Below are 22,840 nucleotides of genomic sequence, written 5' to 3'. Positions count from 1 at the left end.
TGACTCAACTTACGCAATTTTTCCTCTTCATCAACTTAGATAATGTGTCATCGAGCTTATTACCGCCCATTTTAGAAGACGAGTTACTACTGGACATCTTCTTGGAAGGCATGGAAAAATCTTGAACTTCTGTCATATCACTCATTGATGATCTATCAGATTTGGGAATACTGAAATACATAAAACAAAAGTAAATTATTTTCTTCATAACTGACCAACAGTTCGAGAAGCTTGAATACACATAGATTGCAACTCACCTAGAACTCAAATCGATAGGAGTTAATGTACTGCTGGTGCCAGGAATCACCGTAGTCTGACCAATTGTCTTGGCTACAGGTGCGTGGTACTTCAAATCGTAAGGCATGTTCATGTTACTCATCATCCTCGATGTTCCCTGATGTGCGGGAGGAGGCTGCAAGGTGCTTTGGACGGGTGTGGATCTCCTCGAGTCTTCAGAATCGTCATTATCCCATCCCATTGAATGCTTCATCATGGGGTTGCTCAAATGACTGGTGCTGTTGAGCAGAGCGTGCAACTTCGCCCTTTCAGTCTCGACATCGATAGCAATGTGACGTTTTCTCTTTTTAGGATTAATGTCCGAATCCACAGACATTGGCGTAGAAGTCTCCCTTTTGGGGGGTTCATTAGGAAGCTCGTGAATCGGTATATCAAATTCGTTGCCAATGCCTGTTGCATAAGCTGAAAAGCTCTTGGTCGCCGGCCATTCTTTGGTTTCTACAGCGTATATTATGTGCTGAAGCCTGACTTGTATGGCGTATTCCTTAGGCCACTTCACAGCGTTGGTGAACAGCTGGGCCACCGTAGTTTCACTGAAATCTAAAGCTCCGGATGCTTGTTTATCTCTCAGAACGAAAGTATCGATTTGGGAGAGCCTGGAAAGTGGTTGAATAACTTCCAAATCTGGAAACATAGCTTTCAATTCGGCCGCTTGTTTTGAACATAGGTCATTTTCTTCCTCCATAGGGGTCTTCTTGACCGTCTCAGCTGGTTTACTATCAGGCGATTGCAACTTTTTCGTCATATCTTCCGGCTCATCGGATTCTTTCTCCTTCTCGCCTTCTTTAATTTCTTCGCTTTGTTCACTCTCGTCCTTTTTCTCTTCTTTGATTTTTCCATCATCTTCGCCTTCTATTGTTTCACTTATTTCCTTATCTTTGGAAGAGTTCTCATCATCTTCGGATTTCACGACTGACAGTTCAATGTTGCTGGGTTCTTGTTCTTTCTTATCTTTTTCGTCAGCGTTTTCTTTTTTGACTACTTTTTCAATCTTCAATATTCCTTCGCCTTTTTCCAGTTTGACTAATAATTCATCCTTGTTTAGTTTCAGGATATCTTCGCGACTTCCCAATTTGATAGCGTCTTTGGAATCCTTCATTTCATGGGACGTTACCTTCTTCCTTAATATTTCGTGGAATGATAAATCGGGATCATCCAAAAGGTAATAATCTGTTCTGCCCAAGCCATGTCTGAAATTAATGAAAAAATTTAATAAAACGAATCGGACAGTTTTTCACGTTTCAATTGAAGAAAATATTTGTCATATTCAATGAAAAAAATCTTTACTTACTTGGCAACACCAATAAGTAACTCTTTGTCATGTTTTCCAGAGATCCACCATTCGGGCATATCTGCTGAAGTCACACAGACCTTCAAACGCTCATCCAGTTTCGGATGGGTTATAATCTCCTCCCTTATTCGCGACAATAGTTCCAATCTCTCCAAAGTCCTTCTGGCCTTTTCCTCCCCTATATGTTCTATAGTTGTATCATAAGTACCCTCTTCATTCAATATACCAGTCTGCTTTTTGCACATCATGACAAAATGCTTATAATACTCAGTCAATTCCTCATCAGTCTTCTTTTCCAGTTTCGAAAGCTGCTTGAACTTTGACCAATCATAAGCCTTCCTCTTTCGGTAATATATCACGCCATAAGATGACGCAACCCTGAAGAAGTCGGCCTCTTCCCTCTTTGTCCACCTCTTGTTTAAGGTCAACTTCTCCTTCTCCCTCATCGCTTGCTCAATAACTTGCTTGCCTTGACGTTCCATCTTCTGAAACATTTAGTATCACACTTCTAGATTTACTAGTTTTGGTTAGTTGTGTGTTTGAAACTCAAAGTGATGGCTAGGTTAGGTGATGATTAAGAAGATGATACAGTCAACATACAGATCATTAGGGCTTACCTTATCATCGACTTCTAATTTGGGGAGACATCTTGGAGGATAAGGAATTCAGGATAGGATGAATGAACAAACATGTGTTAAAACGTAGTTCCAAACTCTACTGCCCTTGAAGTGCAAATATTTCAAGTTAAGTGTACTGATTACTCAATTATTTAAACTACCAACTTGTTGTGAAAAATTAATTTAAAATTTTCATACACAAATAAACAATCGTTTGTCTCTGCCTCCTAACTGTAATAATTTATAAAATAAAGATTCAACTAGAGATGAGAAAAATCAGGTTCTTTTAGTACAAGTTGTGTAAAAGTTAAAACAGTTAAGTGGCAGTATAACATCAGGACCGAAAAATAGCGTTATTCTACCGAATGAAACTTATAGCTGTGATACGCAGAGTAAAATGCCTTTGGAAAGAGAGGAGTCCCTCGCACCATAAGAATAGTGGGCGTTTGCTAGGTGTGTTAAACTCTGTAAGATCACTACAGGTGAGCAAAATATATTCAACAGTTACATCAGTGTTCCTGCAGCAGTGAGAAACATTTTCTTTAAATGTTTATTAAACAGGTGGCCAGTCATTGCAGCAGTCTCGTCTGTTTCCTCTCACGATCCAGGAGTTTTTTGACCTCAGAGGGCAGTCTCTCAATGAGGAGTCTTGAATGCTTGAAACCACTTCGCGTACTCCATTCTCGAATTTTTTTTTATCTAGTCATCTTACACAGTAGTTATGATATATGTGTCTCTTGAACAGACCACTATCACGCCGTTGTCACTCTTCCCAAGCAATCTCTGAGAAGACCAAGAGATCAGGTAAGCCTTATTCAATAAGGTCTTAATTCCACACTAGTTTGCGGTTCAATATCATACCAAGATATCGGACTTGCTCGGATACAGTCAGCCCAATCCCAAACAAACTAGAAACTTGATATTGCAAGGCAACCTCCTCTGAGTACAAAGAACGATCTTTGTTTCACCAATTAATCGAGAGTTCGTTTTTTAAGCATCATCGTCCAATCATGCGCAGAGCGTTCTGCATCAGATCGAAAATGATAGAAATAAGGTACAAAAGTATTTTTTTGATCGCTTGATCACTGGAGGTGAAAAATTGGTCATCAACGAAACACACAGCTAACCCAGTTTTATATCCCTAACATGAGCCTTCGTATGTTTTCTGGTGTATTCGCGGGACCGTTCAGAAATCTGAACAAACTGTGGACGCAGAAATTTTCTGCGAACAACTTAATCGAGTGAATCGATCTTTTTAAAGTGGTCAAACTTGAAGATAAGAGATTGATATTTGCTGCATGTTGTTTTATCCAGCTGTATACTTTATTCTTCACAACAATCTTGAAGTACTCATATCGTAACTGTTAATTTACGGTTCAGTAGTAATTTGAATGTGGTTAACCAAAAATCTAATTGAGGACTACATTAATCCACAAAATTTTCCGTTAGTTCACTAATATAAAAAGTCAAACAGTTCTATAAAACCCTTACCCCTTACCAAACTACAAAACCCTTCAACCTAAAACTACATTAGTTTGTCTAGCGTGTATACGATGACAACCACATGACAAAACTAACATCGACAAAGACGCAAACCGGAAGGAAACATATCAAAGATACTTACAAGTAGATACAGAGCTAACTGCTGCAAGTCCCATCCTGGCAATCCAAGGCCTGGTACAGAGTCTCTCCCATCGAACTGCTGCGACACCTGGGCTAATGCGGCCAACGGTGAAGACATGGAGGGCGGTTCTATGGCGTTCTGGACACAGTGCAATAACTACATACTAACAGGTAGACAGAAAGCACGCAACATGCGTGTGCATATCTCTCGCAAAAGTACGTAATGAAGGAGATAACACAGCCATGATGCAAAGATGATGGTGGAATCGAATTGAAAAATTATGGTAGTTGATGACAACAAAATTCAAACTTTGTTACGAAAAAAGAAATGAGAATTATGACTGTGAACGTCGCTAATTTTGCTAGAGGTCAAGCCTCAGTTCTCAAGTAGTTTTTGAATAAAAAAAATTGAATCCGTTAAATTAATAACGTATTTCGAAAATAATGATGATGAAATGAAACAACTAACCGAACAATAAGAACAATTATTCAAGCATTAAAACATGTTCTTGAAGCACACCAAATGAAATCTAAAACTGAAATTTACAAGATACCACGAAAATTTGAACTGATGAAAGAAAAAATCATAAAAATGAGGCACGAGCGGCTGGCAATATTATCCTATTTATCTAGGGTGCACAGTAAGATGTCTGAGAAATTTCAAGCTATCAATCATTCAATAATCTTCTCGAAATTTTGAAATAAGCACCACTTGATTTTAAATCTTGAGACGTTTGCGATCAAAGTTTATCTAAAGGACCTACTCCTTTAAAGTTAATACATCAAGCTTCATGAAACTATAGTTTCCTTGTGATACATTAACAAATAACATCCAAAAAATTCTAAATTATTTCTTCAACTTCTCTCAATTAAAATGAGTTGCACATTAGTGAAATATAAAATGGTCAACCTCTATGATGACGTATTTAGACGAGTTTTCAATAGTGTCCGACCGAAACTTCCATATAAGGTACCGAAAAAATTGATTTCCTTTTCTTGGTCATTCAAGCCAAATTTTAGTCGTTGGGATTGAATAACACAGGGTTTGAGAATAGATCAGTTTTTAGATAATAAATCATCATAAAATTGATGGCTCACTCTTGACAAAGGCAGAATTTCATGAGGAATTATTGCCGTGTGAATCTAGAATCTATCAAATATGTGCAGAACTTATTGCCAAACGCTCGAAAAAAAAATTAAATTTCAACAATTTTTACCTTCAATTTGCTATTAGCCAGCTTTTGTTCTTCCTTACGATAACTTCTCTGGTAAGAGGTAATTACTCGTCTCAACCTGGTGTTGAGATCAGTTATAGTAGGCCATTGCTTATCGTCCAATGTTTCCTCTGTCCTCGTCTCTTCGTCAGGGTTGTGGGTCTCGGAAGACCCAGAAGGCCCCGGGGACGGTTCAGGAATTTCCGAATCGGCACTTTCTTTCGTTTTAGATTTATTCTCGTCATTACCGTCATCCTCTTCCGCTTCTTCCTCGTTGCTAGAGAAAATAATCAAGGTGAGAATGTGAAAACATAAATTAGGACTTAGGGGAAATACCTAAAGACTCTAAAATTCTAACAGTTATTCTAATTCTCTATCTTACCTTTTTCGGCAATTACAATAACAATTATGTATGTTCATGCACTGATAATTAAAAGTAGTGAAGCTTAAATGAAAGCAAGTAGTTGCAAAATGGAAATAAAATTATATCTAAATTTTAAACTTATCGTTTCCAATGACCATCATAGTTCTATCACGAATTGTATTTTACATCGTTGGTCCTTCTATTCTTCCTAATTTCTTAGCAGAAAAGATGTTGGAATTCAGTGAAATACTAAATAAGACCCTTATAGCCTTTCTCAATTGTGGCAAGTGTTGAGTGTACCAACTATGATGGTCACTAGAAACGTCGAGTTACTGGGATGGTAAAAGTTAGTAAATTGAAGAACAATAACAAAATCAGATCCTGCAGGAGGGACCCTCTTGTAGCTCCAATTTGTATAAGGTCTACTCACTTTGCCGTAGAGGGCGTTGACGGTTGCAAATTCGAGGCTGCCAGCATCTGAAGATCTCGATCGGAGGGAGGGCCACAGCGGGACAGGAAACAAAGGTTAGGGTCGGCGCGCATCGCAGTGTAGTTCTCATAGCCGTGCTTCAGCGTGCCAACGAGCAGAGACTTGTCACACTCACTGTCCCACCACTCAGTAGGTAATTGCTCCGTTACGGGAGGGTTTATCGGCAAGGCACTGTGAATTACGTTACGCCAATTGTAAATTTTGCGAAGATTCGACTCAACCGATCGAGTTAACCGGATTCGTTGTTCCGAAATGAAACTTCCTAAGGTGCAACGAGGGGAATCTTTTAGACTTCATAAACAAGGATAGGCATCGAAATATATACATTTAAGTCCATGTTTATTTCACACCGAACAATCCAAGCATCAGTAAAAACTTCAAGATCATGATCATGACTTTCTAGTCAGTTCGAAAAAGCTTAGAAATTAAGATTTTTCACTACAGTACGGTACACAAACTTTTCATGGACCGTTGAAATAGAACATTCAAATCTTCGAAATTCGTAATATTACCATCGTAGCGTATGTGGACAGATTTTTTTTTATCGAAATCATAAAGTATTCGTTGCCCAAGAAATTCAATAACGAAAATATACTACTGATTTCCTGAAACGAGTTATTCTCATTCATAATGTAAACTGTTGATAAAGATTACACTAATCCGATCAATACTGTGAATTTTTTGTTTGTTTAGATAACTGATCATGATTATTCATTTGTATCCTCACTGGGTTTTTGAAGGTAGAATAATTTAATATACCGAATCATTCGAAATGAAAAATTCTTCCCGATTCATTTAAAATATGAAAACAAAAATATTTTTCGTCACGAAGGAACCTGGAATAATTTTCCAGCAGCGTACTTTATTTAAAAAACAATAGTACGAGGTTCGAAATGCTCCACCATTGCACATACAGAAGTTTCACTTGGTAGCGTTGTAATAACGCTTTTTTTCCAGCAGTACCCGTTTCTCAAACGGGAGTTTTCGATTGTAATACTCGAAATTTTTCTGTTTGTCAATCAGCTTTTTCAGTGCCTTTGAATCTTGCATTATCCGATTCGCTTAATGTTATAATGTTAGTCGAGACATTTTTCCAGTTTACTACATAAAGCAAACGGTCAAAAAGCTTGGGCAAAAAAAAGTGTTGAATTCTACTCATCAAATTGCTCATTTATTTCAACCAGAAAATATTTACAAAGGGAATCCTCAACCTCATTTACTCTGTTGTAACTTCAAAAATTTTAGGAGTTCCAAAAATTGATCAATATATAAAACAGATATGATGCTAAATTTCAAGCCAATGTACAAAGTCTTCACCTACCCAACATATTCTCATCAAGCCTGTAACTTGTCTCAAGTATTCTGATTCATAAAGGATTTGTGAATTTTGGCATTCAGAATTGCTACAGTGGAATAAGTGGATCAAAGAAGTGTAAAAAAAAAGTATATAAAAAATTCAAAGGAACTATCTGAGTTCACCATGGTATTTGTGAAACAGAAAAAAAAAATATTTTTCGAATGGATATTTGTTGGCTCAAAATTTTGCCTCAATAACATAGCAACTTTCGAAGCTCTGGGTATAAACAGCCTGCAATCCATCTTCAACAAAAACTAGAAGACACGTTGATAAGCCTCTGCGTTAAACGTAAAAACTACCACACAATTATGAGAAGAGGATCTGATTAAAATCAAGCAGTAAAACTCAACATTTACCGTTCTCAAATGCAATTATTATTGTCAATACTAGGAAGTCATTATATAAAAAATCAAACCTTGCAACTACGTGCAAATTTGACAAACAGAAAATTTCAAAGTACAAATCAAATTTCACCTGAACTGCAGTTATAATACATTAATGCCAATTTTTTACTTTTTACTGAATGCACGGCAATAACTTTGTGGATTACCAACGAACAATATGTTGATCCAAAATGAAAATTTGGTAACTAGTGCCGTACCGTGTCAACTCAAGGAACTGGATATTGATGAGTACTGGACTATCTTTAATTGTGTTAATATAACAAAATGTATGTTGTTAAGAAGTAAGCGAACAAGCTGTGGAAACATGATTATGCCATCATTATCGAGAATTTTGTCCAAGGTTTGATTGTATTCCCAAAGCTGTAACTCCTACTAGGTCAGAAACAGAATTTACACAAAACTTCTGAATTTTCCCTTCATTTGTTAACACACTAGACACTAAAGAAGTTGATTGAATATTTGTTCAAGCCTAAATTTTCACCTGTCTCGAATCTCATCTGATTTTTTCTTCATTATTTGATTATTGTCCCTTTTCTTTAAATATTGCCATGAACAGTCATAGCTTTCGGAATTAAACCATTGGATTCGGCATTTGAAGTTGTTTGTGATTTTGAAATAAAAAACTTGCAAATATATCGATTGAGGCATTCTTAATTTCCGAAAATGAAGCTACATATGTCAGGGCTTGCTAAGCTAGGCATGGCCTCAAGCAGGGACATGCAAAAATGTTAAAAATATTAAAAAGGCAAGCTGACTCCCAGCATCATTATTAGCATATATACTTTTTTCTTCTCATAAAATGTAAGAGTAAATGGGTAATGAGAATGTCCTTAGGTAAAACCACTGGATGAGTACAAAAATGTATCTTCAGACCATTGCAATTTTGTTACGAAAAGTAATGAATGCAAAATATCAATTTCATAGTTTGCATTTTTTCAATAATATTTCAGCTCTTTTGATTTGAAATGCCCTTCCTTTAGGAAGGTCTCACCCACATTTTTTGCCCAAGGTTAAGAAAAAAAAAATGCTTACCTTCAAATTACCAAATAATTTCTCACAGTGGAGTAAAAAACTAAACTAAAAAAGAACATGAAAAAATTTACCTGGCATGTACTCCGTCAGCTATGTGTTGAACCAAATCTCCTACAATTTCATGTTTGATATAATACAGCATTCGAACTCGTAATAAAACTCTGAAAGAATAACTCGGGTAAGCAGGTAGTAAAAGCGCCAAAAACAAAATCAATATAGATGAACTTATGTCAGATAGTATATCATTTCATCAAATACCTAAAGTATTCTCTAAATTAGCATGTAATTCATCATTCGAAGGGAGAATAATAAGAGTTGGCCCTTTTCACTGAATATTTTAAACTTACTTGTTAGCATGTCGACCCAGATGCTTTTTGTAATTGCTTTCTAAAAAGAGGTCTCCATCATATTTCTCGTCCTTACTCCAATGATTTGGATCATCCACTGCATCTAAAGTATTATCTTTCTTCTTTTTATGTTTATTTCTTATACCCCTCGGTACAGGATCCTTCAACCCTTGGTGATTTTTAGAAACCTTCGACTCATCTCCAGGAGTAATCAAATCCCAAATGAACGACCTTATTTTCTCATCTCCTCTATAAAATCTTAAGCAGTAGAGAAGCTGAAAAAGAATTGGAATTAGTATTCAATGTATATGCGATTTTAAAAATAATACTTACTATAATTCTGGCACAGTCTTCAATGTCCACATCTTTCCATCCTTTTCTCAACTGTGAATTTTGAAGAATTTCATGCCATCTTCCCCAGCCAAAAGTGAGTAGACCTCTCTCAACCATAAAGCATTCCCTTCTTGCCCAACTGCCATAAACGATTTCGCCTTTTTCCCCTTCTCGAGGATAATAATCATCCCTAAGCTTCTTTTTCTTAAGCTTACTCCTTCTAGTACGTCCCATTCCCGGAACACCTTCGTTTTCTGGATCAGTATCAGAAGAAGTCTCTAAGTCGGACATGTCTATAGCACTCTCATCATGTCCGTACCTTTTGATCTGAGTTCTCCTTCTTGGTTCCGAGATCACTAAGTCCTCACTTTCGTCTTTCTCTGTCGTATCAATTTCCGCCTTCTTCGCCCATTTGTTCCAGAAATCTGGATCGTCAATGTTAATGTCTGAACGGTTCGCACTCGAAGCGAAACTTGCCTTAGAGAATGTGGAGCCTTTCTCAGATTCCATAGTGATGACTTGCGTTCTTCTTGCAAGGATAACATCTATGTCTTCTTCGCAAAACTTGTCACCATCGTTGCCTTCGTCTAACAATGCGCCGTAAGCACCCTTTTTTAGCAAATCTTCAATTTCTTTCTTACTCAACTGTCGGTTGCTAGAATCTTTGCCACCTTGGGAAGTATTCATACTTTGTAATATAGCTTTGTCAAGACCCAACTTCAGGGAAGCCTTGTCAAACATTTCTCTTTCATATGTATTCCTGCATAATAATCTGTATATTTTGACCATTTTTTGCTGCCCGATTCTATGGCATCTAGCCTGTGCCTGAAGATCATTTTGCGGATTCCAATCACTATCGTATATAATAACAGTATCGGCAGCTGTTAAATTTATTCCTAATCCACCAGCTTTCGTACACAGCAAGAACACAAACCTGTCGCTGTCAGGTCTTGAAAACCTATCTATTGCCGCTTGTCGTAAGTTTCCTCTGATTCTACCGTCAATTCTCTCAAAGGGATACTTTCTATACATCAAATAATCTTCTAAAATGTCAAGACACCTAACCATCTGACTGAATATCAATACTCTGTGTCCATTAGCTCTCAATTTAGGTAGCAATTTATCTATAAGAACCATTTTACCACTGGAGTGGATCAATGACTTATAATATGCATCAGAATCATCCCCCTGTGTCTGTTTGAACTCGTACTGAATCTGTTCCTCAGCTCCATTTAACAAGTAGGGGTGTATACAACATTTTCGCAGTTCCATCATTGTATTCATTAAATTAGGTATGTTACTATTGGTTGTTCCTTTGGAAAGGAAAGAGAAATTTCGTTCCAATATACCTCTATAATATTTCTTCTGGATGTTAGTCAACTCTACTTCTACCACAGTTTCTTCTTTCGGGGCTAAAGATTTTTCTACATCTTCCTTCAATCTTCTCAACATCATCGGTTTGAGTAAACATTGCAGCTTTTGGACTTCCTGTTCGGATTTCAAAGCACCAAATTCCTGTAGGAAAGCCTCGGAACTGTTGAACTGTTCAGGTTCTAAAAAGTTAAGGAGTGAAAACAGTTCATTCACGTTGTTTTGCAATGGCGTTCCTGATAGTAAAACCCTATGTTCCAAATTCAGTTGTCTCAAACCATCTAATAATTTACAATTTCTATTTTTGAGTCTATGAGCCTCATCTATAACGCATATTCTCCAGTTGAAACCTTTCAGGTCTGCAACATCAGTAACTATGATTTCGAATGTTGTAATGAGTATATTGAATTTAGTTAATTCCTTTATCGGTTTTCCCTGTTCATTCTTATAATGCAATTCATATTCTTGCAACATATTCTTGCTAGCTGCAGAACCATGGTAGACGATCACATTCATTTCTGTCCATGCTTCAATTTCCCTCTGCCAATTGGGAATAGTAGATAATGGGGCGATGACTAGGAAGGGCCCTCTCATACCATATTCCCAGGCCGAATTCAGGAAAGTCAAACTTTGTATCGTTTTTCCTAGACCCATCTCATCAGCCAAAATACAATTTCTGCCATTATACCATGAGAAAAGCAACCAGTTCAAACCTTCTAATTGATATTCTCTCAAGCTGTTTCCTGCTTTGTATATGGGGGATTTATCCAACTTCACCCATTCTTCAGGGGTTGGCTTTTTCTTAGGCTTCCACTGATCTTTGGGCGGGAGTTTATTGAACCTCTCATATTGTTCGATTTTTATAGGATCGACATCCTCCTCCAACTCCCACGTACAATCCTCGTATTGCAAAGATCTCCATTTCACTAAATAGTGTTTAACAGTTTCTTGTGTAACAGGATCAGTATGCACTGCAACATCCAATACTCTCTCCACCTCTATATAATCAGGATTAAAGGGTTCATCTTCAAGATTTTCGAATATATTCAATTGTTGTGCTTGCTTCTGCTTGAACCTCTTAATTTTGTTGGCTATTCGTTTATCGCCCTTGAAAAGTTCTTCTTCAGTTTTCCATTCGCAGTGCAGGTAAGAAAAGTTTCTATATTTTACATAATATTCTTCGACTTCCACCATCTCTGTATCTTTACTATCAGATGATTCATTAGATGTTTTCTTTTCCTTTTTAGTTTCCTCATCATCATCATCATCCTTATCTGAGTCTTTACTATCTTCTACATCAATATCCTTTTCGACAGACCCTTTTCCATTTTCTTCATTTTCATCCTTTTTCTGCTCTTCGTTGTTTTGTTCTTCAGATGGAGGAGCTGGTTTTTTAGGCCTCATCACCATTCTCGATGAAAGAACATGTTGAACAACCATAGAATCTTCCTCAGTTGTGTTGACATAAACAAAATTGGGTTTATTGGCATTCTCGGTTTTTTCTTCGTTATTGGATTGAGAAGACTCTGGTCGAGGTACAGAAGGTGGTACAGGACCAGTTGATGATTTTTTCTTTGATTGTGATACTGGCGAATCGTCGTCAGAGAAACGGAGCATAACATCATCGATATATTTTTTCCTCTGTGTGTTTCTAGCGGAACGTCTTTTATTAGAATCCTCATCCTGAGGAGAAGGAGGTGGTGATGAAGCCATATCATCGTTTTCTCCATCAGATTCTGGTACGATAGGTCCCCTACGTCTTCTACTCCTGGATGACCCAGAAGTGTTCCTATTTCTTACTCTGGGTGCGGAAGGCTTCTTTGCTGGGGCGCGTATGCGCTTCTTACGTGGCAATTCTCCCAATTCTTGGGGACTCAAAGGTTGATCTTCGAAAGCATATTCGTCTTTAACAACAGTCTCTGTAGATTCTGGTATAGATTCAGAAACATCATCAGGGGTTTGAGAATCAACCACAGCATCAGTTTCACCAGACAAATCACCTGTTGTCGAATCATAAGAAGCTAGAGCTGAATCTGGTAGAGCCTTTTCTTCAGGAAGAGATTTCGTCTCGTCTGCGGATGCATTTCCTGATGCTTCGTTCACATTATCTCTGACAGCTTCGGATAAGGAATCTTCCATCATTTCTCCAGATTTATTCAAAGTGTCACTAGCCCCACTATCTTCCAAATTATCGCCCTTCTTCTTTCTATTGCGTTTCTTTGAATTTGGATCTTTAGGTTCTCTTTTCTTTCTTTCTTTAGGAGTCTTAAGATCGGCTGCTTCCTGAGAATCTTTGGTTTGTTTTGGCTTACTTTGACCTCTTGGTTTACGTTTTTTCTTTTCAGCAATTTCTCCACCCATGGGATCTTCTCCCATATCCATAATATCTGTAGGTTCCTCAGAAGAAATGCTCAGCCCCGCACCAGGTGTAACACAATCTTCCGATACTGGAAGTTGTTGTGGGGTCAAGGCGACGTTAGAAATTGGCTGGGGCATCTGGATCGGAGAAGCAGCCTTTTCGCCTTTTCTTTGTCGAGGCTTTTTGGCTCTAGCACCGCTCTTTGATCTACCTCTTCCTGTTGTGCTTGTTACTTGTGGACTATCAATCATGGGAGACGTGAAAAGAGGCGATTGTAGAACGCATTGTGGACCTCCGTTACATTGTTCTGTAGCTTCATGTTGACTAAGAACGTTTAGGCGTTCTTGCAAATGGGCTATTTTCTCTTGATGATCAGGGCCAGGAGGCATACAATAAAGTTCTTGGAGCTGCTGCTGTAGAGCAGCTCTTTCTTGCTGATGACTTATCGGTGGTTGGTAGCCTTGGAATTCTTGACTCGGTAAAATAGTGAGTGGCATTATACCTGGGTGAGGTGGCATACCCATAGGCAAATTAGGATGTGTCATTGGTGGCATAGTGTGCGGCATACCTGTAGCAAGACTTCTTGGTGGCATAGCAGAATTTTGATCATATAAGCTATTGCTTTGGCTAGATGGAATGCTCGTATGATTTTGTGGCAAGTTACCAATCATAGGATTTGTGAGAGGCATCTGGGGAATTTGATTAGGCGCACCTCCAACAGAAACAGGTGGTGTTGTACTATTCAATGGACTTACTTGGGTAATCGTATTCGAAATCGCTGGAGGTACAGATACTGGAACATTCGCTTCGCTCATTATCGGAGCAGGGGTAGGCACGCTTGTAGGGGTACTGGGCAAGTCCTGATGAGAACCAAATGTATGAACAACAGATGTTGGAGTTAAATTTGTGCTGGTCTGACTTGTATTCGATAGTAACGAAGGCGACGATCTACTTGTACTTATTTGGTTTGACATCACATTAGAAGGAGGCGACGTTACTTCAGATGGTAAAGTAGCAGGCTGATTTTGCGGCGTATGAACACTATTCGAAAAACTAGTAGGGAAAGAGGAATTGCTATTTTGATTAAGAGAATGTGGATACGATGAGTGAGTATTCGATGGTGCTACTACATCATTTGTAGAATCCATTGACGAGTCTTGTGATAAAGAATTTTCTTGTGAAAATGTCGACGGTGCGTTAGATTGCACCAAATCATCCATCTTAGTTATAGTCTTTGGTGTACTTGGTTCACTATTATAACCAGACATACTTGACACACAATTGAAGTCAGTGAAACTATTTGTCGTTTTGCTCTGTGTCGGTTGTTCAATTGGCGAAGCGTTTTCGCCTAATTCTTCTATCGGTTTAGACGATTCGCTTAGGGGAAGACTAACATCTGGGGCATTATTTATATTATCATCTGTTGTCGAAGAAGGGGTAGGTGTAGGAGGATGTGGTGATATACTAGCTGCTGTAGAGTACGGAATGTTTATCTCTCCTCTATTTATCTCTGAGTTAGTTGTACTGCTAGGCTGTTTATCGGGCAAACTATTTGTAGGAGATTGTACTGAGTGTATGGGGGGAGCAAAGTCCTTATGTGTACTCAGAGGTAAATTTTGGGGAGTTGTTGTTTCTCTAGGCATTTCTGGAATAGAAATGTTAGTTGGTTTATTCAAGTCGCTTCGTAAATCCTCATTTCCAAAGTTGAAGCTCATGCTCTGAGGGGGCAATCCTGGATTATTTGAATTTTGATTCGAGGGTAAAGATTGAGATGATGGAGGCATATTTGACTGTTGAGAATGCGGCAGAATCTGCTGCTGTTGTTGTTGTTGCTGCTGCTGCTGTTGTTGTTGTGGCGGCGGCGGTGGTTGAGCTTGTGGCTGTTGCATACCTTGCATTTGATTAGGATCCATCATTCCCATAAGTCCGTTTATACTAGAAATATTATGCGAAGGCGGCTGTCTAGGTGATTGGTTTGGCCACTGATCGGCCATTTGGTTTCTCATTCCCATAACTGGCGATAATGGGTTCTGAGAAGGTTGAGGAGGTATCAACGATGTCCTGGAAGAATAAGGTGGGTACTCAGTGTTGTTGGTACTGGAAGGAGGCATCACCATTTGTTCAAGTGCCTGCAAGGTACTTTGTTGCGAATAAGGCGGAATAGGAGCTGGCGATGCAGCGGTCGTTTTTGGCGTTAAGCTTGTGGCAGGTCTAGGACTAAGATTCGTTTGTTGCATTTGAGGATGTGGGGACATGTTTGGCTTAGCTGGAGACATCACTGGGCGTGGCGACATCTGAGGTGCTTGAGGTCTAGGCGACATTTGAGGTCTAGGAGACATTTGCGGCGATAACTGCGGAAAGGGAGCTCTATATTGCGGACTCGAGTTACCCATGGGACCTGCCGGGTGTTTCTGAGGATATTGTTGATTAGGAGCGGGTACTTCCATCGACCTCTGTTGCATTGTTTGCTGCATAGATTGGTGCGTTTGGTTATATCCCATGCTACTTGGGTGGGACATCGGATTTTGGGGAGTCGGTTGAGGTGTAGCCAAGGCTTGATTTGACGCAGGATGGCCAGATGGATGACCGCTCGGGTGTCCAGGATGAGGCGGTTGATTCATGTGCGAAGGTGTCGAACTGGCATGAGGGACGGGATGTCCAGCCAAAGACTGTCCCATCTGACCGTACTGTTGCGCTTGCGAGACTCCCATCTCCATTTGGTGATGTGCGTGAGGATATTGATGATGTTGAGGTAATCGTTGGTGCATGTAACTTCCATAACCTTGAGCAGCAGCAGGTGTAGGGTATCCCGCGCTGCTTTGGGGGTAATGGGGAGCGTGTCGTTGCTGCATCTGATACGCAGCGGGCTGATGAGGTTGTTGCATCATAGGGTGGAATTGCTGTTTTTGCGTTTCTTGCTGGTAAGCTGAAAGGGTTTGTTGTCGGTAAGCTCCCATCTGGGAATATCTATGCATCGGGTAATTTGGCGCAGAGGCAGCGACCGCTGCCGCAGAATGTTGCCCCCAACCAGCTTGCATGTTGTTTCCATCTCCCATACTTCCTAACTGATGGTCCGGCATTGAATACATGTTGTCTGTCTGATAGGGATACTGATTTGGGTTCGCCGCCTGCGGTGTGGGCGGCGGTCGTGCCATCTGTCGCTGGTGACCGTAGGCGCTGCCCGGAGGTCCCATTGGTCTATCGGTTCCGTAACCTTGAGCGTACATCGCTTGCGCGTTGGGATCCATGTGGTTGAAATCTGTTCCGCCGAATGAAGCCAATTTTTGAAGGGGGGTCTCTTGCGAGTATGCAGGCTGAGAATAGGCCGATGTAGCATTGCGCGTTCCCGTCACCGCAGGTTCGAAATGATCAGAGCCCAGTTCGGGCAGACCGTCCAACATACCACTTCCATCTTCGCCGAACAAGTCGTAAGAGTCCATCGCTTTAAGCGGCACATATCGCCTTCTTGTTCATCTCACCACACCATCGCTGCAAACAACAGAACCTTCATAAGCTCACCATTTACACCACTATCATTTCAATTAAATTCACATATCATAACATCTCCAGAATTTATAAACTCGATATGGAGTAAATACCAACACAAACGAGTCAATATTATTATTATTACAATTCTGTGAGTAAACTAACCCAATATATTTATTACGTACAATAAAAACGAAGTTTCACGAACGTATTGTCAATCATTGGCCTTTTTCATAAGAGCCGCTTGCCACTATACTAAATTCAGTACAGATTTCATTACTTAAATTTAATATTAACTGCGCGCGCATGTGATAAATGACTATTCCAACTTTCAGTACTGATTTTAGCACAGTGACAAGCGACCCTAAGAAAAAAAAACCTCAAGGTTATTATTAATTCTTGCTGACAAGATGTTCACTAAAATGCAGGCGGTGATTGTTTTCCGGAAATCATAATATTTCGTGAAGACATCATAGCTCGCATCATAGACATAGAGAAATGACCGAGCATTCCATGCATTCTCCGCTCATGGAATACAGTCAGAAACATTACAGGGAGAAACTGAACATCAGGCCAGCTAGTTTTCTTTTTCTAGAATTTTGATTCTAGAAATCCTGCAGATAAACAGAAAAGACAGGTATTGGACTAACGATCATTTATCTATATAATAAATAAAATAGACAATTTCATGATGGTATTGCTCAGTCCATTTCTCCATGTCTATGGGTTCTGTGGTTAAATATGGGGTATTAAAAAACATTCCGCAAGCTGTAAATTTGCGAAGTGTTTTCGGAAAAAGGCACCCTTGGTCTAATGAAGTTTATCTCATTTTTTTAGAATAGTGAAATTAAATCAACATTTTAATCTATTCAAGATGCTTATTCTATTGTATTTTTTCAACTTTTTTTCACACGTCTTATAGTTAATTAGATAAAGAAGGTTGTTGAGTTGGCAATATTTCGATATATCATTCGTTTTTTCTTTCATCAAATGCATAATTGTTTGCTACCAAATAAACATGAATGAGTACTATTCTTCCTTTTAGATTTAGGTTAGGCACTCTTCACCTACACAGTGAGCAATAAAAATATGAAAACATGTTTTTAAAAATTAAGTCTCCTATGTTATATAGAATATGTTCAAGGTTAGTCCTGAATCGTCGATTTATTATGAAAATTTCCAATAGAGAAAGGCGTGTCACATCAAATTCCAACCGATAATGCAGATTGTTTATGTTAAATCATATTTACCGCAACTATTAACAAATACTCTCTACGATCGAGATTCATTTGGGCAGCAAGTTCAGATCAGTGAATGAATATCAACTGGCATGTGTTCTCACTTCCACGGTATAAATTCTCCTGAAATTCTCAGGTTTTCACCTGAATATTAAACCAGATCGAATCACTTCACGAAACTGTTGAAACAACAGAGTTACAATGAGTAACCGAGTAGCAATCATTATTGAAACTTGAATGTGATGATAACGAATTCCATTTTTGGTAACAATGTCAACCGCTCTTATCAAAACAAAATAATGGTATTTAATCAAATTAAGCAAAGTCGATTTACCAGCACACAATGTGACTGACACGAGAACTGCCAAGGTATCTTGTTCATAGTTTTACCTCGCCTAATTATAATATTATCAGAATTGATAAAAGGAAAGTATAATTTATCGAGTTGTGTATGTATATCGGCCAGCGAATATATGGAATAATAAAAGTGGGCTTCCGACTCGAAATTATGTAACGAGAATTTTCGTAATTCACAGAGATAATCCCAATAGAAACCAACATTTGAATAAAATCTATTCTATATATCATAGAACTTCGTTAAGGAATGTATATGTATATACCTTGGTACAGAGTGGCCATTGAAAAGTAAACAGCTGCTCAGAGCCGACTTATATAAGAACGCTCGAACACTTCGATATTTGGAAAAAATGTATCTATTAATTAAGGAATAAAAAAAAATATATATAAACTTGCGGAAAAAGACTTGAGACAGCTTAAAAATTGTTCAAGTTTCAGCAGCTATAACTTCGGCATGACTTTGGCTATGTTGGATTTTCACTCAGGGATGCAAGATTTTGGTATTTCTAGAGGGCCATACCTTTTTTTTACGTTGGGTGGAATGTTAGGTAAATAAAATACCTCGGGACATCTAGGCCAATTTTTGGGTCAAATACATGGCGTTGCTATGAAATTTTTGCCATTTTATGAATTACGATGTTGGATTATTCCACAGGGATATGATGCACCATCCTTGTTTTATACGTAATTCGTGTCTTGTATAGGATGTTAATACAGAAAACGAAAAAGTTTTTCGGATAAGAATTTGGAAATAGTGAAGGGTAATGAGGGAGTAGTGTATTGATAGATCGTTACTATTCCCAAATTCTTCTACTTCAATTCACACACTGTACAACAAGAGATTCAACAACACACATAGCTATTCAAAATCACTTGTTGAGAAATATAAAACCATGTTTTGAACATTTTAATTTATTCATCATTAGAGACCGAACCATCATAATGATGAAGACTTCAATCAGGATAAATGTAAGTAGTCAAAAAAATGTTGCAGAGAGAATCATAACATATAAATTAATAACACTTCCGTTCCAAAGTACCTAAGAAGAAAAATTCTTCGAAATTCTAATATTATCGAAATTACGATATTGATCGTATTGTTTGCCGAAATGATAGTTGATTTGTATTTCTGCATTATCCACTATTCATGAGTGCGCATCACCACGAAATCCACTTTTTCTGACACCTAGGAACGTTTAGGATTCATAAATCCAGAGTCAAGGTCGAAATTAGAAAAATCCAGAAATAATATAATTGTCCTCAGTAAATTGTGGCAATAAACAACGGATATACTTACGAAATGGATCTATTCAATTATTCTCTGTCGTTCTATTCTATTAATATTTAATTGTATTTTTAAATTGGTCGGAGAATTGTGTGCATAGGCAATTGTAGAAAATTATTCAACGCAGTAATCCTGATAACAGCCACATAGTGCACTTTTGACACTCGACAAACTCGACGAACTGAACACTATACACTAGCTGACTAGCACATCAAGGTAACGTCTTGAAGAAGAGATCTGAGCAAAGGTATGAACACAAAAGGTTTTAACGGAGACTTTTATGAAGCCAAGGGTGATACTCATCTCCACCTTCAAAGTATATTTTGTACACTTTAGCCGTATGCCCTAATATATCCCATAATTCGAAAAATACTCTGCTTAAACTTTGCGTTTGAGCTTTTTCCAGGAAAAAAATGACGCACAATTCGCAAAGGTATTCAACCCGACAATTACACAAAGTCACAAATTTGTACCTGCAAATAAAGCTCATTTGCAAGCCAGCATTCAAGGAATGAAGTACCTACAGCCTACAGCAATTTCAAAATTCTCCGAAATCTTCTGTTTACACGGAATAAGAACCTGTTCAAGGGGGGTGTTTTATTGACAATAAAATTTGGTATACTTGCAGGTCTTGGTGGTAGGAGTTGGTGAAAGTAGAAGAGACGAAAAATGAAAGCCTTTTTGAAGTTACTTCGTAATGATGTTACCAGCATAGAAACATATTATTGGCAAGCAGATACAAAGATTTTTTATGGCACTCAATGCACGACGAAGGCAAATTTATTCAGGTCTATGTTGATATAACATTTTTTGTACCACACTAGTTATCGTTTTTGAGATCCTTCAGTTATAGAAGTTTTTGAGCACATAATGTGGTTCAATATTTCATAAACTCTACCCAAGGGGATGGTAATATATTTTATCTTCTCCAAGAAGAATTTCAAATATGTATTGAATGCCAGTTAACAACAAGAATATTTTTCATGTGGCACTAGAAATGTTTCACCTTCGCCCACATAAAAATGCTATTGTAATAGAGAAACACGTGCAGGGTTATGAGATTCGTTGTACATACTTGAAAATCTTGAATTTAGTATTTTAAATCTAAATTATTCATTAGGTTTTTTATTCTCGTTTTTGAGGGAGGCGTTTCAAACCGCAGTACATAATAGAAATAGGTACATAATCATTGTTCTGAACATGATGACAGAGTTATCCCAGAGTCCCTTTTTGAATGACGGGTAGAAATTTATGGGTAATAAATCAGTGAAAAGGCCTCCACTGTCCTGTAGCAGAAATATTTTGTCACAACAAACTACTAAACTAGTCTGAGATCACATGAACAAGTTCTGTGGAGTAAAACCAAAAAAGAGGCAACTTTTTTCAAGAACGAATCGAAGTACCTGTGTTGAAATATAATATAAATAATATAAATAATGCAAAAAACTCTACTTATGAAATATCGAATGTTTTATGAACCTTTATGGAGTATGAATAAACGGATTCATCTTTAATTCGGTATATTTTCAATGAATCTAGCAGCAATAATAATAATTTTTATAATAATAATAATAATTTATTCATTCCATTTCTCTCAGATTTCATTCAAGGCAGAAGTTTTGATTTTCAAATGCAAAGTCTAATTTCAGTTCTCAATTCCAATTGATAACCTGTACAACTTTTCGGTCGGCCCCCGTACACTACGAAATCGTATCACAGCAAATCGATGTTATTCGAAATTATTCACTCACACTGGAATGAATCTGACAACTTCTCCCCTTTCAGTCAACCATCCGTTCGATTTTGCTCTTCGAAACACAGGACACTGAACACCGAACTAGAAAAGTTTAAATGGTGACCGAACGACGGACATAAATCGAAGAAACTTCTGTATTTTTAGGAACTGGTAATAGATTTCCAATTTCTAGGGGATTGCGACTGTGTAGATGATATCGGCTGCGTTTAATCGCGGTCCAGGTAGCCAGAAAAGTCTGAACGTTAGATGAAACTCAACGTTACGGGGCATGCAAAACAAACACATCCTACATGCCGAAAGAAGTTTAGAATTGGAACTCAAGGGGAAAAGCTATACGCTTATGAGCCAGATGAAAACATGAGCGACATAACTTTCCACCCATCAGTCCCAATCAATTGCATCCATATCGCAAATTACATAATTACAAACATACAGCAACATAACCCATTCAAATCAATAAAATTTACCTATTCTACGACACTATCGACGAAAAACGTAGAAACCGATGGCGAAATAATGGACAATCGACGTGGGAGTGCGGGACTCAAATACCCCTTGCATTGAATCGGAATTAAGAATGAGAAAAGTAAGAAAATCCATGACAACGACAGTCGAACGAATTTGCAATTACCTACATCGGCTACGCATTGGCAACCGCGCACAACAGAAGATACGGACAGAAAGCGACTAAACTTAATTACTAAATTGATTAGCAGCGGGTGTCCTGGCAGACTTTAGAAATAATTAATTCACGATCTCCACGTTAAACCGACATCTGCCATCATCCACTTTCACGGATTCAGGAAAATTCATTTCGGAATCTCGGAAACCTTTTCCACGGCATGCTTCGACGATACAAATATCATCCGTCAACTTATCAATCTAGTTGTCGAGAACAATGAACCTTACCGCGACCGCCATTTGAAAGATGTCCAAGCTTGGGTTTGAATTAGCGACATTTGCGGTGTTCATCAAAGGTCACAGCTTCCCGCATCACTTTTGTTTTAAAATAGTTGTATGTAAACAATTATCCCTTCACGAATCTCTATCTCCTGATTTAACAGAGAATAATTTCGAATATTCCAATATACGACATCAATCGCAACAAGACATATCAGACTACTTAATTGGTTAGAATATCACAATTTAGGATACAGTTGTGGAAATACGGCCAATCAGGTGATAACTTCAATGGATACATACAATGTTAGAGTTTTCACAGAGGGCTTGAAAAATATTTACTAAATCGAAAGAAAATCAAAAACAATCCATTCAGAAATAAGCAATTCAAACGATTCAACACACAATATTTACTGTAAAGAATTGATACGAGAATGATATTACGATTTGCATTACTTACCATGGATACCTAAGATCTGTCTGTTTCGGTTGTTCTCTTTTTACTGAATCGGATGACAATTTACACTTTAACCGAAAATTTCACTGAATAAAACACTTTGATTTTGTGAATCACACATATATAAACCGAACTGTAGTTATAATTATGTTTTTATTTCACGTATATACAGATATTTACCTAAAATTACTTTGTATATTATCCGCACGTATAAATATGTACTCCATTTTATCATTACGCTTCTGTTCTGTGAGCGAAGCGC

The 22,840-nt window shown here is 38.0% G+C and overlaps 1 protein-coding gene across 9 annotated transcripts in view; it reads right to left on the bottom strand.

Annotated features, from left to right (window-relative positions):
• The window catches only part of LOC123312615 (chromodomain-helicase-DNA-binding protein 7), a 27,829-nt gene extending 4,989 nt beyond the window's left edge, over window positions 1–22,840 (bottom strand). For 2 of the 9 annotated variants that reach the window (XM_044897151.1, XM_044897157.1), the window contains exons 1-10: window positions 22,582–22,837; window positions 9,370–16,588; window positions 9,037–9,311; window positions 8,761–8,850; window positions 5,837–6,067; window positions 5,046–5,319; window positions 3,830–3,985; window positions 1,589–2,073; window positions 258–1,487; window positions 14–170 (exon numbers count right to left, since the gene is read on the bottom strand). In XM_044897151.1, the coding sequence (XP_044753086.1) occupies window positions 14–170; window positions 258–1,487; window positions 1,589–2,073; window positions 3,830–3,985; window positions 5,046–5,319; window positions 5,837–6,067; window positions 8,761–8,850; window positions 9,037–9,311; window positions 9,370–16,539 (10,068 nt within the window). In that variant the 5' untranslated portion in view covers window positions 16,540–16,588; window positions 22,582–22,837. Of the gene's footprint in view, window positions 1–13; window positions 171–257; window positions 1,488–1,588; window positions 2,074–3,829; window positions 3,986–5,045; window positions 5,320–5,836; window positions 6,068–8,760; window positions 8,851–9,036; window positions 9,312–9,369; window positions 16,589–17,835; window positions 17,978–21,688; window positions 21,799–22,581 lie in introns of those variants that run through there. The other 7 variants (XM_044897159.1, XM_044897154.1, XM_044897155.1 and 4 more) reach the window with 7 other exon arrangements.

The sequence above is a fragment of the Coccinella septempunctata genome, chromosome 4 (genome assembly GCF_907165205.1).
Source record: "Coccinella septempunctata chromosome 4, icCocSept1.1, whole genome shotgun sequence".
NCBI classification, from domain to species: Eukaryota; Metazoa; Arthropoda; class Insecta; order Coleoptera; family Coccinellidae; genus Coccinella; species Coccinella septempunctata.
The sequence above is the reverse complement of the archived record's forward strand: the minus strand, read 5'-3'. Positions and strand labels throughout refer to the sequence as shown.